Source organism: Elaeis guineensis, chromosome 16, assembly GCF_000442705.2.
Source record: "Elaeis guineensis isolate ETL-2024a chromosome 16, EG11, whole genome shotgun sequence".
NCBI classification, from domain to species: Eukaryota; Viridiplantae; Streptophyta; class Magnoliopsida; order Arecales; family Arecaceae; genus Elaeis; species Elaeis guineensis.
The window spans coordinates 42,271,773-42,288,419 of record NC_026008.2 but is presented as its reverse complement, the minus strand read 5'-3'; the positions used below and the strand labels follow the sequence as shown (position 1 = coordinate 42,288,419).

The window sequence follows — 16,647 nt, the reverse complement described above, 5'->3', positions numbered from 1 at the left end:
CCAAGATTATGCATGGATACTAACAATGAATCATCACATTTGATTGTATTATGGTAATCATACATGGCAGTACTCTCAAATCATCCTCACTTCTTAAATCACTATCTAATCCAGTGACGAGATATTTGTTCTTGAGGTTGAAAATCCAAAACCATCTCCGGATAGTGATCTTGGATTAAAAATGAGGACAAAAATACTCCATGTCTAGTGAAAAAATTTAGTATATCAATATACCATTAATATATATATCAATATTATATTATATAATATTAATATTATTTATTTTTTATATATATATATATATATTATGTTATAGTATATTATTAATCATATTATTAATCATATTATAATTCAATGATAATTTAAATTAAAGTAGAATTATCCTATTATACTTTATATTTATCCACTAAAAGCATTCAATATATTGCTTCTATTTGTCTTATTTTGTTAATCAAAATAAATATTTGTATTAATAAATAGTATATTATAAGTATAGATAAAATATTAATTCTATAATAATAATTCTATAATAATAATTAATAATTTTTATATGATTAATAATATATAGGATTAATAAATATATTTTTATAGAATATATTAATTATTAATATATTAATAAATATCTTAATATTTTATTATAATATATTTATATGATTGGTAAATATATTTTTATGACATATATCAGAGATAGATTTGTATTACATGATCAGTGATATTGGATTTCTATGTAATACCAAACAGATTATTCACAGATAGCTGAGATCTCTGGATCATGGCCGATCAAATACAGTGATTTTAGATCATTGAGGATTATATCATTATAGGATTCGGATCACTAGTAATCTTAGATCACTGTAGTGAACTCATTTGGATCAGCAAATGCTACTAAATAGTAATGACCTGTGCTAACCACTGAAAGCTACATTTGCGCAATTGAGGATCTTACATTATATTTTTTACCTTGTATATGACATTGCAATCTGGTTTCAGGTGAATATTCTTGCAGTAAACTCCCATGGTCACATTAATTTCAGTTACTTCCTCCTTTCCTCCTGATGTTTTGCTGCCCCAACTGCAAGAATATTTGCACCTTGTCAAAAAATGAAGCATAATGCAGATTGTCAGTTGGTCTTTGCTGTTCTATAACCTATAGCTTCTGGTATCGCCAGATCATACAAGACCTACGACACATGTTTCACTACATCTTTAATTGAAAACAGAATTCTAATTATATCCAAAAAATATGGATCCTTAACCAGATGCATGCTAATCAGTTTTGTCAGCAGAAGCTATACCATTTAAAAAAAAAAAAAAAAAAGAAAAAAAAAGAAAATTCTTCCCAAGGCACTAGAAGCTAGCAAACGCAAACTGGGGCCAAGTCAAATTTGCATTCTAAACAGAGAAGGTTGAAGTGTTATGTTATGAAGCAAAAGCCTTATTGTGCAAGTTGATTGCCAAATCATCAAAGTGCGATAATTTTAACATTTTGTAAGGGGTCATATATATATTTGAACTAGTCTTCTCATGCGTGGTGCAGGGACCTGTTCATATTTAGCAGAAGCAAGATTCCAAAACTGCTGAAAATTTTGAGTATTACAGATAAGTATCAGGTGTGTATACATAGTCATGCTTCTCCCAATTTTGAACTAGTGCCGACACTTGGCTTGCAGAGACTAGTTTAAATCTAGTTCAATTTAAACTCAGTAATTTCCATTGAATCTTTCTTTGGATAATTGCTGCACTCTCCTACTTCCCTAATTACATAACCAACGAGTAATCCCAGAATTCAAAACTGATAGCTTTAAGGAGGACTTATTCAGAAGAAAACACAACCTCAGGTGAAATTAATTGCAGACATTAGCAAAGCGAGGCATTTAATCAGACATGGCATAGGAAGAGACGGGGGAGCAAAAAAAAAAAGGAAATAGAAGGTGGGTGTTTTAGAGAAGTATGTGAAGTATGAGCACAATGATGCTTCTATTAAACTGGAAGTAGTCCCGGCAATAAGCTTGCCGGCACTGGTTCAAGTTTAGCAGAAGTAAAACTACATGTAACCTTCTATAATGTCATTATTACTAGACCGGAATTTAGATCTGAATTTTTTTTTTTAATGGATTCACTTTCAGACAAAGCCAGCCCATAGGTTTATGGGTTTGGCCCCGTACAGTTCAGGTCCAAGTTTGTGGCCTCTATAGCATTTGTTCATGCCTAAATTTTTCAGGGAGGGATGTCAACTGGCCCAAAGATAGTTAGGCAATGAAGAAATTAAATTCTCAATCAATTAGAAGCACCATTTTTCCCAAACTTTAATTCTTCATTTGATCCGATGATTGCGTCCTGAATTAAATAACATTCAGCGCGTCTACTTGACCATGAGATATATTTGTCTTCTGCCATCTTGGACCCTTTAGAACTTTAAGGTAGAATCCTTAGGATAAGGAAAAATGAGACTAGGACCAAAACAAAGGGGTTGTACAAATCAAAGTCCAAACTTTAGACCACTTTGCCTTTAATTACTTTCTGACGTATCTTTGAATCCATAAAAACTCAAGCTTTTATGTCTATCTTGTCTGTGTCTAAGGTAAAGAATTTGGCCATTCAATCATATGAACCTCTAGGATCAGGTCAAAATATTGTGACTCTGATGGATTAAAATAAAGAAGAGACAATTCTTTCCAAAGAAAAAAATAAAGTGAAGAAGAAAGAAGAAACATTCATGTCGGTGAACCACCAATTTCTTCTTCGTTTATCCTGTTCACTCCATCAATCCAATGCAGACTTCTTCATCCCATAGATTTTCTTTAATGAAGTTGCCTGCATTTACTGTTTGTTGTTGAAATTTTTAGGTCTTGCGTGTCATTTGGGTCACACAACCACCAGTTTGGCTTTACTGACTTCCATGCAATAATTATTGCAAAATACATCCTGTGATCCCAGCACCACACGACACGTTCATGTTAATTTTCTCACGCAAGCCCTGGATTTACCTTATTTTTCTTGCGAACCTTTTGAAACACTGCAATTTGCTCAATGCCATTTTTATAAAGACTAGCCCAAGATTGACCTTGTTTGATAGTTTGTGAATATCAGGTAACGTGAGAACTCTTTCACTCTTTCCATCAATGGGTTCCAGCTCATCCTAGGAACTGCTTTCTGCTGAATTTTTATAATGGATCCAATTGACCAATTGGCCAATTTTTTTTTTTTTTGCTGGTAACTTGAATCAGTCAATGATAATACTTAATCATTTAATCTATTTAACTTATTTCAACCTGTTGTAGATTGAGTTTGATTATCTATTAATAAGATGTTTAGATTTTAAATTTAAATTTTTGATTCATTTAATAAATAAATTGGATCCAAATTGATAAAATTTTAATATATCATATGTCTTATTGAATCCTTATCTTATTTGATTCGGCTTGATTACCGCCCCTGTAACTTAAAGAATTGATAAGATGTGATATTTTAGTTTCTCTCCAAGATACCACCTGCCTAATTTGATTGATTTGACCACCATACACTGGCGTGCCCGAGTATTGATGATCTTCGGACCTCATGGAGCTCCCATATCCTAACATGGATGAGGACTTTAAAGGGACCTTTTGGAAACTTTGGTGGTCCTTCAAAAGATAATAACATCTATGGCTCCACTTTCACTATGATGGCTTGATTGCCATGGTTATCTTTGTGTCATTGTAGTGGCAACACCAAGCTCATTTTGTTCCCACACTAAATTAAAAACACTATAGAAAGACCAGGCGAGCACAAGCAATTAAATTTGGCAGAGAAGTAGACTATTTTTTTTTTTTAAAAAAAGACCAAGTGTTTGATGATTATGATATCCTTAATTAACGATGTGAAGTGTCTTACATTTTTATACCGATTCACTCAATAATAATGCCGATGAAGTAATCTCATATCCTGACTGTGGTCATGGATATTTGTTAAGACCAATTGATCCTTATTAAAGGCAGTATTAGACTGTAGAATTTCCTCAAGTTTTTCGAGACCTCCGACGAGTACCAAATTTGTAATTTCTGATTGTTGAATTAACATCCATGAAGTAAAGATAAGGATGCCTAAATGTTAAATATAAGATGGCAGACAGGTTAAATCTATTTGACCAATTTTAATAGTTTTTGGATTAGTGAAGCACGACTTTCATTGATAGCAATTAGAAAAAATTCATAGACTCTAATGCAATGCTTACAATTATGATTTCATGATGTGATTTCTTATTCAATCAGGCAAGCAATTAATATTCTCATTCTCCTCCACTTTGAAGATGTCCAGAATTTGGATTATGGAGATGGATTTCCCATCATACTTTTAAAAAGAATAAAAAAAGACCACCATGCTTGATAAGACTTCGAGTTATATGTGTGGTTGGAGTGTGTCAATGCTAGCTTTACATTGCACAAAAACCTGCAATGGATTTAAATCAACTTGGACTGTTCAGATTTTTTTTTTTTTTTTTTTTTTTGAGTAGAAGGTTTTTGAGGTATTTGTTGAAAAAAAAATTCCATTTAAACCCCTACTCCAAGGTGATACTTGTGTGATTCTTCCCAACATGTGCATGAAGTTGGAGTCAACCCAGCCAGCAATATCCAATAGAAAACTTGTAATGCTGTGTTGTTAAAGAAATCTTATCTAGTTCTTTAATTTGTCCATCAGGATTTATCATTTAAATAATCTTGATTGCAGGATTCTTATGCAGCTAGGTTCTCTTCCGGGAGCATGCCCACTATGCTTGGCAAAATAAACTATGGAAAAGAATAAAGAAAGTATAACTCCATTTCATTGACGATAAATTCGTGTTTGATAAAATAAATGAGGCATCTAAAAGATGTTTGATTCGTGATCAGAATTAAAAAGATTAGAACGTATCCTTCAATATATTAGATTTGTGATTAAATCGAAATCCAAATGGAACTTGAATATTGACAAAAAAAATAAAAATTAAAATTTAGAAGATTGAAAAATATTTTTATTTTTTTAAAATAAAAATAGGAATAAAAGTGTTTCAATAAAATTACTAAAATAAGAATCATTATCCAAACATGTCCTCATATTTTAATGCTTCTCTACAACCAAGGCCTGGTAGTAGTTGGGCGCTGAAGCTGGATAAACTCCTCAGTGAGCCCACCGACACCACGTGTCAGAGAAGGACCATAGCAGAACTCTGTCCCGTTGTGGGCATGCTGATGTGCAAGTTTATCTTTTCCCAAGTTCCATCTGTTTCCACACACTGCATCCACTACTGGCAGTGTTTCCACTCATTGGTCCCTACACTGATGGACCATTTTCCCTGGTTTCATTTTAGTGGGCACAAGAATCCAGTGAACTACAATTAGTCCAGTCACATCTAGATTTGATCCAACATTTGGCCAAGCGTCACATTAGGATTGTTAGATTTGGGTCCACAACGATGGACACTGTGTTGCTGTCTGGTGATTGGCTTTCAAATGACTACTAACTGGGGGGGGGGGTGCTTCACTCCTTGGCCTTCACAGTGTAAGCCAAGTGTGGAGATGCTACTAAAGGACAAACAGGTGCCAAAAGGAATGGATGGAGATAATTAAAGAAAAGTTTTATGAAAAAAGTGGCTTGAATGTGATCTCTCATGATCACACCTCTCTACTTATAGAAAGTAGCTTGGATATGGTCTCGGTGATCACACCTATCTGCCTTTTAAAATTTCAGGATTTGAGTCATGAAAATGATGACATCAGATTTGTCCCAATAAATATTATTGTGGGAGGACTACCCACAAAAAGAAAAAGAAAAGAAGGAATATATATATATATAGAACTTATTTACGATTTTTTGAGATGGGTGTAGTAGAATAAAGAGTAGAAGATCATTCCAATCATTTTTGAAGAGGAAGAGGGATCATTTAGTGCATCTTAATATTTTCGATAAATGCAAAGGATTTGATTACGTTGCATGAGGGATGAAAGATGTAAGACAACCACAAAGAAACTAATAAGAAAAATAGTTGATATATGCCTTTTGCTCCTTTAAATATTTTATGCTATTCAAGAGGTGAGAGGCCCTACAAAGATTGTCTTGTGTGCACTTGAGCTCAAAATGAGATGATTTGTTAGATCTTTAGGAAATCTTCACATTTCAATTAAGATTATACATGCATAAGAAGTCAATAATCTACTTTGGTTGATGGATTTTCTTCGGTGATAAGCATGATAATTGGTGCATAAATATAATGCAAAAATCGGGTTGTTCTTCTCATGCGAGTCGAACTAATTTTGTTTGTCGTGAAAGTATAAGCTACATTACAAACATAAGATAGGACCAACGATCTTTTCTTTAATTATTAAGCACTTGGACTATTCAGGTAAAGTGATATGTCAAGGATGATTTTTCCTCATATTAGCAAGCAACCAACATACCTATACATTTAGATAAAACACCAGTTTCTCATCTTTTCCTAAACTTTCCATGTGATCTTGAGTTCTAGGATATGGGAATCAGATGGCATAAAAACATCCGTCGATCTATACATGTATCCAAATATAGCATGCCTCTTCCTGAGTCTTGTAAGGATATCATTTTCCTATCGAAGTAAGCAAAAATCATTTATTGATCAAATTGGTATGCCTAAAATATTATCACATATAGTGAAGATATGAAAAGGAAACAATTGTTACCACATGACATCAAGAAAGTGCTATCTCCACATAATGCTGGAAATGCAGTTAGTGTAAGAGATAAGACTAATAAAACATGTAGAATATAATGCTAATTATAAATTAGGAGACTCTTAGACTAGGCATGCTTTATATAAGGCAAATTCAAAATGATGGTCCAGATTTTTCTTTTTCTAAAAAAATATATCTATGATCATTATTACATTGACGATCGTGAAAGGATAAAATCTATTCACCTTAACTATTAGTGGACATGATGCTATTTTATGTTTTGTGGCGTGAGGAGCACTTCCTTTTATCAAAACAGGTCCGGTATTAAGGCCTAATGACATTAAAGGAATGATGAAAAATGAGTTGGGACCTAGTCTGGGATTCAAAAACAATCTATTACCATGTGTTACAAGTGGATTAGTGCTTTATACTACAATCCCACTATATATAGCACTAATCTCCTCATGCTATATGGCTAGGGTGTGTAATTGTCTAAGCTTGGTCCATCTTAGGTGTAATCAAACTTGACCTTGACTTGAAATTAATTTCCATTTTGAACTTTGAGATAGAACTCTATTTGTTTATAACTATTTTGAACTTAATTCAAACACGAGCTTAATTGGAAAGCTTGATAATCTCTACATAAGTTAAACTCATTAATCTTGAATCAAGCTCTATTCGAGCTTGATTTCAATCTTGGTTTAGGCATGTACTAACATTTAGTTAATTTTAAGAATAAATAAAATCATTAATAAAAGCCTTGATCCAATGATACATTATGTATAAAATATACAATATATAGAATAGAAATTTATTTGAGCCTTATCCAGCTAAGCCTTTTCAAGCTGGATCAATTTTTATTTTACCTTGAGTTTCAAGCCTATTTTTTTTGGTTCAAGTTTTGATTAATTTGTTCCGATCTGAATCGACTTGACTTGAGCTCATCTTGAGCTGAGCTTGACTTGCTAAATTTGTATGATACCCCATAGCATCACTTGTATCTATTTGATGCATCATGAGAGAATTTGTACTGCATATAACTACCTGATCATGTATAGCGCCAACCCCTAAGGCCATATGGCATGGAATTTAATTTTACTTTTCCTTTTTATGTGACACCATTTTTGGGTGCTATAGCATTATTTGAATAGGATATCTTCATAACATATTTTTTTTCTCTATTTTTTTTTTTTTATGATGCTTATTATCACTCGTTTAGGTGATCCTAAAAGGTGATAAAGTATTCGTATGGCAATCAACATGCCACTAATGGTCATAAGAGGAAATATGCCTGTTTGCCTCTTTGAATTTTCAATAAGATCTATGTTGCATTTTCAGAAAAATGAAGCAAGTCTAATGTCATATTTTAGATAGAATATAATATCTTATGTATTATTTCATACCAATACTTTTTAATCTGACTTAAGAAAATTAAATATATATTTATGAGTAAACATAAAATTTTGCCTGCATGATACCTATCACACAATTAATTTTGCAAGTTTTGACAATGCATGAAACTCACTTTTATGTAAACTACTTATGAATAGCATTAGTACTTGTCCATGGGTATTATAGAAAATAATTAACTTGTTTCCCAAGCAAATGCACAAGTCATGGATCTTCTTTAGTACACCTATAAAATACATGGCTATCTGTAAGATTTTATTTTAGAGTATTAATTTAGTAGAAGTTGAAAGAAATTTCTAAAATACTTTTAGAGAAAATAACTATAATTGTTGGAGGAAAAGGGTAGTGCTCAATTTAATGTGAATCACATCCTCAAGTCAAGCATTGATAAGAAATGTGGAGGGTATAATTCGCATTTATGCTATTCAAGAAATACCTAAGAACTCGCATTTCTTTGTATTGCATTAATGGTCATAACTTGCTATAGAGAAGTATCTTGATATATATATATATATATATATATATATATGAAAATATTGGTTATATTATATTGAAACATCTTTTAGTAGAAAAGTCCTAACTGCAGAATTTTTATTTGGAAGTCCATGCTATAAGATAACTATTCAAAGAAATTGTCAAAACCAACAAGTCAAATCTTATCCAATAATCAGACCCTATCTTTTAGCTAGATCTTTTGCCAGTTTTAGCTGTACAAGAAATGAGATAATAAAAATTAGGCATGCTTAACATCATTCTTATCAGTTTCTCCTTTTTTTTTTGGTGAGGACTCTATCAGTTTTTTAAACTCTTCTAACTAGTGCTTAAATCTTAAATCCTTAGCACAAAGCAGTACCACAATGATTTTATATCAAAATTGCTTAAAAGGTAAATTTAAGATCATATTCTATGATGCCATCGACCTCAAGGATGCCAGTAGATTGGTGCACCACTCTAGACATGCCAATTGTTACCATATGTCCGAGATAACAACTAGATTTAAAAGCACCGACTCGATCTACCCATCTTAGTTGTTAGGTGCAGTAATGTTGCTGTTAAATTTGGATTCCCTCCAACCATTTCACATATTTTTGATAATGAAATGTGTGACAAGGATGCCCAATCTAACCTTTATCAAGATCTAACACAATGTCCCGCCACGTCCACAGACACGACTTTAAAACGTGGGGATTATAAGTCAAGCCAAGTAAACCCTCGTCCACACTCGAACCATTTGCTCTGGCAGCGCCGGCCGCCGGCGGTCCTACGACGACGCAGGAGTTCGTCCCCCTACAATGTCACCGAAGTTTTCCAATCCGGCTTTCAAGAACTTCCGACCGTCAAAGTTCGTACGAAATCCGGGTTGAAATTGTGGGGGATGATCTGGGGGAGTCATAGAGGAAATATTGAAGGACAGCGAAACTAACAACACGGCACACGCGGCGAAGCGAGCGGTGCACGGCCTCGGATCCTATCCAGCTAGCGTTTTGTCCTGGAAATGGAGTAGGAGTGGGTCCCACAATCGACGGTGGATATTGTCCGGTTCCGGTACGTTGATTAGTGGGGTCCATCCCAAAAAGACGGTCGATGATTCAAGTGTAAGAATTGGACTGGAGCCAAGGGTTGTAGTGGATCCGAACTTGCTGTCCGCAGGCCGGGACAGCTCGGCGGCGTCTTTTTCCCGACTTCCTCTCTATCTTTTTCGATTCTCCCCGTCAGCACAAAACCCGGAATAAAAAAATAAAATAAAAATAAACAGAATAAATTGGGGATAGAAGCGCCACTTGTGTTCCAAGCCAAAAGAAGAAAAAACTGATTCCAGTGCGAAAACGGAATTTCTTCCACCCCCGGAATAAATCCCAAAGATCTCAGTTTTCTCCTGCTTATTTCAGTATCGCCTTATTTCGTTAACTCTCTATTCTTCTTATTCTTCTGTTCTATAGTCTCTGTGCTTCTGATTTTTGTCTCCATTTCTTTTTTCTAGTCCTGGTGTGGTGTCCTGTGAATAAATTGCATTAGTTTTGTAGGGATTTGGAGATATTTGGATAGAGGAGCGTGGGAGAGCATTGATGGAGTGGGGCGGAGCTTTCTAAATCGGGAAGGGAGGAGGGGTGCAAGCGAATTCTATCCAATTGCACGTTGGAATAAATGTTACAGGATAGCACCATGGGGTGACCCATAGATTTTTACTTTCTTCTCTCCCTTCTTCTATTCTCCATCTCCCAAGGGTCAGAAACAACGAGAGGTTTCAGAAAGATAGCTCCTTTGTTTCTTGTACACAGAAAGTGTGCTCCTTTCTTCTTCTTTCTTCTTATTCTAAGCTGTTCCTCTTTTTTATTCTTCCAAGTTCTGTGCTTTTCTTGATCTTCTTCTTCCTCCTCCTCCTCCTTTTTTGGACATAGATTGTTGTATTTTTGTTTGATTTTACATGGAGAGGTGTTGATATTGGTATTTGGCTAATAAATTAGAGCAAGGGAGAAGAAGAGGGGAAAGGAATCCAAATATCAGTACTGTAATAAAAAAAAAAAAGGATGGCGGCCGAACGGCGAAGGCGTTCCAATCTCCAGAGCTTCCTCACCCGCACCACCCCTTCCGTGCCGTCGCATTCTCTCCCAAAGGTGCCCTCTTTTTTATTTTCTATTATTATTATTTCCTATTGTTGATTACAGTCGGATATTATATTGTTTAAATTGTTTGATTACGATATTGAGCTGATTATCTTGTATGTTGGTCAAAATTTGTTTTTCTTCTTCTTTCTAATCCGTAGTGGTGCCACACTGTTGCTTAATTTATTTATGTTTCTGATTTGATTTCTTCGATCTTCTGTTGCCTTTTTCAAATTTTCTTTTATTAATTTTCATCAAAAGGTTTTTTTTTTTTTTTTTATGAATTGATTCAGTGTACTTCTGATATGTAGAACTAAATTTCTATCTTTATCTTGTTGGTGTTTCTATCCATGTATATGAAATGGATTGAAAAGATATCCAGATGGATTAGAATGTGGATTTTGGAAATATATACCCCTTTTCGTTGCTTGTTTTGCTTACATTCAGATCCTTTGGTATTACGTGGTCATGGTTACTTTGAAGTTTCCCATTTTTGTCGGTTTAGATGGTAAGCAACTATTAAATTATATGGAAGATCCTCTTGATTGGAAATTTAAAAGATTTGTAGATATAGATCCATGTCTGTTTGGAGAAAAAAGAAAAAAGAAAAAGCTGATTTTTCCCCGACTTCCTTTCATGCTTATTGCCTTTGAGAATGTGAAACTTAAGTTGATAGCTCCTCTTTTGTGATGTATGAAGGATCGCTTATGTCATTACTTCTTGTTATCCATGTTCCATTTCTCTAACCAACATATCCTTCTCCCATTCCAATGAATGTTTTGTCAGTCCTTTGGTGATACTTTCAGAAATTTCCAGAAATGGTAATCTTAGATTGCATCAGTGCAGACATGCATTCGAGATCTGAACAGCCTCTGGTATCCAGTTGGCAAGGACAGGGTTGAGTACTTCACTCTTGGAGACCTCTGGGATCAGTATAACGAGTGGAGTGTCTATGGTGCTGGTGTCCCAGTTGTCCTCGACAACGGCGAGACTGTAGTTCAGTACTATGTACCCTACCTGTCTGCTATCCAGATTTACACCAGCAAATCTCCTTTGGCTTCAAGGTCTCCAATCAGATCCTATCTATGAATTGCACCCTTTTAGATGATACCCATTCTAGGCAATTCTAGGCTAAGCTGCATTCTGATTTTCTTATAGGAACATGCTGGAAGAGAGTGAGAGTGATTCTTTCAGCGATGACAGTGAGAATGAGAAGCTATGTAGGTCATGGGATGCCGCATCAGACGACTCAGTCTTCGACCAGGATTCTTCATGGCCAACAAGGGAAAACCTAGGTCATTTATGCTTTCAGTATATTGAGTATGATGCTCCTTATGGAAGACTGCCACTGACAGACAAGGTACAGATTGTTTTGTCCAGATTATCTATTTGATTTAAGTTCATGACTTTTGTTTTCAACAAGTTTAAATCTAAAAAACATATTGAAATATCTTTTCTACATCATTTTTTTCCTAACTATACCATTGATTAGGTAACTGAGCTAGCTCGGAGTTTTCCACATTTGATGACCCTTAAGAGTGTGGAACTATCACCTGCTAGCTGGATGTCAGTTGCATGGTATGCCCATATTTTCTTCATTCTTCTTCATATTTTTTCTTTCTTTTTGAACTTTGGAGAAGCTAGAAAAATTTATGAAAATGATAGGCTACAGAAGTCATTCTGAAAACCATGGCTGAGGTAGATGCCTTCTGATTTTTATAGCAACAAAATAATGGTCACTGATAACATACAACAGGAGCTGTATCTGGAATAATTCACTTTGTTGCCTTTAGAAGATATGGGAAATTACTAAGCACACGTGTTTTTCAAGAAATTTCAAAACGGATTTTGATAGATAAGAAATATAGGATTTTATTTTCTCAGTATGTAATAATTCCTTTCATGATAGTCATTTTAGCAAGGGAATATATTGATTTCTAATATATTTGTTTACTTTTTTTACAGGTACCCAATTTATCACATTCCAACTCATAGAAGTGTCAAAGATTTGTCTGCATGCTTTCTGACTTATCATACCATCTCCTCAGCTTTTCAAGGTATGTGTGCATGTTGCTGGGAAGAAGCAAGAGGAAATGGAAAATTGTGCATTTTTTTTCCTTATTACCTGATGATATCACTCTTTGTTCATTTAGTGTTTGTCAATTACTCTTTTATTTCTGTGGCTATTCCATTTATTTGGAGGGAGAAAATTTCTCCATCATTTTAAAGTTCTATTGTTCATGATTGCTTGCTTGTTCGTGATCTCCACTCTATGGTGTATCGTGACAAAGCAGTTCTATGATTATTTAAAAATCATTGTCTAGAAATCATGAAAGCATATTTTGGGAAATATTAACTCTAAACCTTTTAAGGTAACTTAACTCAGCACATTTGTTGTGACCTACGTGTGTGATCATGTAGAACTCAGTGCTTCTTCTAGTTACTGTTTAGGACATCCAATTTTTTGTGACCCACAATCTATCCTATAGGGCAACAGGAAGCTGTTTCAATATTTTTATTCAGGTTATTCATGAGTTGTTCCTCTCTTAGGCAATTTTCATTTTTATCTTTTAGCAACATTTTGTTTTTGCAACACAAACTGTGAATCATATGTATTCTCTGTTAACCCCTTGCCTAATGTAATGGTAACACATGCTGCTTCCTAGATGGAATAGGATGGATGGGTTTGAATTTTTAAATGCTCATGAGGACAAGCCAAAAGAAAAAGTAACTAAGGCAGTTATCCTTGGAGATGTTTATAAAAATGCATTTGACCAAGTTGAAATTGGAAATTGCTCCCAATATGCCAGAGGGGAAGGGGGACAGTATCAAGTTCACACGTATTTTTTCCTTTAGAAATAAATTCTCAATGCATTTTGAATGGTATTTTGCTCGATATTTATACAAAATCCATACCACTAATTTAAAAAAATAAAAAAATAAAAAGGTGATATTTGGTTGTCTGAGGGATTCATGATTTGATAAGAGGAGACCCTTTAAGTTGGAAAGTTCAAGACACCACAAAACTCATTTATCTATTAAATTAGCATCATGAACTAGATTATGATCCATCAAGTTTTTGACATTTATGACTCCCTTTCTACCTAATGTCAACAATATTTAGATGGATATAAAATTTCTATCTGAGTTAATTATGCATGCTAAACATGCCTGCGGTAATATGCGGAAGCTAAATTGGCAGGTAAGGAAACCCACCTTATGGGTCTTGTAGTATAAGAACATGAAACATAGAAGCAAGCCCCCAAAGTATTTGAATGCAGGAGTGTAGCTGAAAGAGGAAAAAGGAAACGAATAATATTAGGAATTGCATTCATCTTTAAGACACGTGTAATAAGCCAAAGTCAAATTGAAACTATCCTTATATTTTACTTGCTAGGTTAGAATTTATTTTATTGTTAATTACTATGGGTTCCTGTGTCATTTATTCATCAAATGTAGGCTTCATGACATAATAAGATTAAATATCTAATAGGTGCCCTTGTTCTATGATATACATAATATAGGTATCCTGAAAACATAATCAGCCACATGATTTGAATTTTCTGATCTTGCAACCTACAGAAGTTTCATGCTGTGATATGCTTTGAATATGTATCCATTGTAATTCAAGCACTGCTGTTATGCTTACATTAACCATCCAGATCTAAGCATCTAACCTCTAGGCTTACGGACCTTAACAAACTTTGATGTCTGCATGTCAAGTTACTTAATTGTTGAATTCAGGTTACTGTTATAGTGCTCTTTGATGATTTTCATTGTCGAATATTACAAATCTTACTGTGTCAGTGATTTTGATGCCATGTTTTTTTTACATGGAGATTCTACTTGCCCATGCCTAATACTTTAGTATGAATAAACATAATCATTTTGTCAATGTTGTTAGATTGTTTTCTTTTCTGCATTGAGATATTCTACCCCACATTATGATTGCTTTTCTGCAACCATGATGTGGTATTGTGGTGATGACATGTTTGTCCAGACAAGACCTTATAATTACTTTGTTATGCAGAATGTTGATAATATGTTCATAGTCTGCCTTCCATTATAATTGCTTTTTTTAAGTAAGTCAAAACAAGACATAGTTAATTCATGAAATAAACATGCCTATAGGCAAAATACATCTTATATTGACCTTAGAGTAAGACTACTGGTCTCTGACTACAACTGGTCTTTCTTTAGTATCCTTTATGTTTGTTGCCTATCATATTAATTTGGCGGGTTACGAGTAGCAAAAGACTAAAAGAAGGTATTTGAGTCTTTGAAACTTGAATTCTAAGATGTTGGATTATTTCTTATAAAGTCAGAATTCACATGAAGGGAAGTCCTGATGATATTGGTATTGTTTGGGAGTCATAATGTGTCTGACGCCAGTTCCCACACCAATGCCATCGAGAACAGTTGAATAACATGGAAGCTTTTAATTGTTAAGCAGTAAGGTGACATGCTATCTTCACAACACAACAGAGATGACAGCATATGGTGGCATGTCACATTTACAGTTCAAAAGGTTTTTTATTTCTATTTTGAGAAGAGATCGCATTTGAGCAGTCTCCATGGATAAGGGAAATATCATTTTATATGCCACAATACGTCTCTATTTATGCAGAAAATTAACCTTCATTTTAGTCCGCATCCTGAATATTCATATTATATTCATACTACATCTAGCTTGGATTGACATGTTTCAATGACTTTGCACTGAGAAGTAGCATTGGTATTATATGAAGTCACTCTTTTATGTTCAGCGACTGTCCTTTTACATTCATATATAATAACATTTATCAGGCTTTACAATCTTGGGATTTATAAAGTTACCTGAATATCTGATGCAATTAAGATCTAGTCTTCTATTTATTTATCATTTGTTGTCTCTATAACTATTTGTAGTCATGCACAGAAAGAGTAAAACCTAGTTTTTTAACAATCATTGTGATATATGAATTTGACTGTACTGTGTGGAGTCAAATCCCAAGCAAAGTCAAACATATTTGTTTACTTATAGAAATGCTTCTTATTTAGTTGACTTTTATGCATGTAATGTTGGATGACTGCCCCTCAACAGTTTCAAATTTTTCCTTGTTAGCTGTTCTCTGCTGGTGCTAGCTCACATTCAAAATTCTAATACTGCCACTCACCTCTTAATGCACTGTTTCATTGGGGCACTCTTGCAGATAATGTGACCGGGGATATGGAGAAATGCGGACATTGTACTACAGGAAATGGAATTGAACAAAAGAAACAGAGCAGCCGCATCACTCTTTCTTCCTTTGGACTGGCCACTCACAAAGTACAGGGGAGTATCTGGACAAATCCTGAATGTTCAGACCATGAAAACCTCAGTAATCTCCAGAGTGCTGCAGCCTCCTGGTTGAGGCAGCTTGGTGTTCAGCATCATGACTTCAACTTCTTTGTTACTCACTGATGTAAATAGTTTTTGTTTCCATTTTTCTTAGTGAGCTGCTGCATGCTGCGGTAATGTTGCCCCTGCTAAAGTTTGGAGAGCTGTATGAAGGGTGAGAACTCTAACTTCTAAGTAGGTTGAACGGTTATGGTGGACAAAAAATCAGTGTTGTTTTAGTTAAAATGTGTTGATGGTGCACAGAACTGAAAGTAGGTTTTGTGTTATGAACTTTTCCTATTTGAGAGATCATGAATTTTAACATTTTGACACATTAACCTTTTATTGACAGTGTTTTTCTGTTGTATTTGGGCTATATAGATTAAAAAAAGGAATTCTGTTATGTCTGGCTTTTTCATATATATACTCTTGGATTACTATCTTTCATACATTGTTTACATGAAATTGAGGGACAGGAATGAAAGAAAGGTGATATATCCATCAGCATAGACGACCCATTTCATCCTATTTCAGTTTTTCCTTTTTCTCACTTCAACAGCAACCGAAACCAAAGCCTCTGAATTTCAGTTGCCGTTTAACTTTTGTGGCAAGC

At 34.4% G+C, this 16,647-nt stretch overlaps 1 protein-coding gene across 2 annotated transcripts; it reads left to right on the top strand.

The window, feature by feature from the left end:
- The first annotated feature begins 9,836 nt into the window (after positions 1–9,836).
- LOC105058983 (uncharacterized) lies at positions 9,837–16,437 on the top strand. 2 transcript variants are annotated; one of them, XM_010942089.4, is made up of 7 exons: positions 9,837–9,960; positions 10,097–10,687; positions 11,522–11,739; positions 11,834–12,035; positions 12,168–12,253; positions 12,641–12,732; positions 15,868–16,437. In XM_010942089.4, exons 2-7 carry the CDS (start codon positions 10,601–10,603, stop codon positions 16,116–16,118), a joined length of 936 nt encoding a protein of 311 aa, XP_010940391.2. In that variant the 5' UTR covers positions 9,837–9,960; positions 10,097–10,600; the 3' UTR covers positions 16,119–16,437. The 2 variants fall into 2 exon arrangements, with proteins under 2 accessions (XP_010940391.2, XP_010940392.2); XM_010942090.4 differs by having other exon boundaries at positions 9,848–10,354; positions 10,538–10,687.
- Positions 16,438–16,647: the final 210 nt, after the last annotated feature.

What these genes read in the sequence shown, in the direction of transcription:
- LOC105058983 (XM_010942089.4), top strand. Translation starts at nt 10,601, where the DNA reads ATGGCGGCCGAACGGCGAAGGCGTTCCAATCTCCAGAGCTTCCTCACC. An exon ending in GACTGCCACTGACAGACAAG is followed by an intron (nt 12,036 to 12,167) that starts GTACAGATTGTT and finishes ACCATTGATTAG; the next exon opens with GTAACTGAGCTAGCTCGGAG. An exon ending in CATCTCCTCAGCTTTTCAAG is followed by an intron (nt 12,733 to 15,867) that starts GTATGTGTGCAT and finishes GCACTCTTGCAG; the next exon opens with ATAATGTGACCGGGGATATG.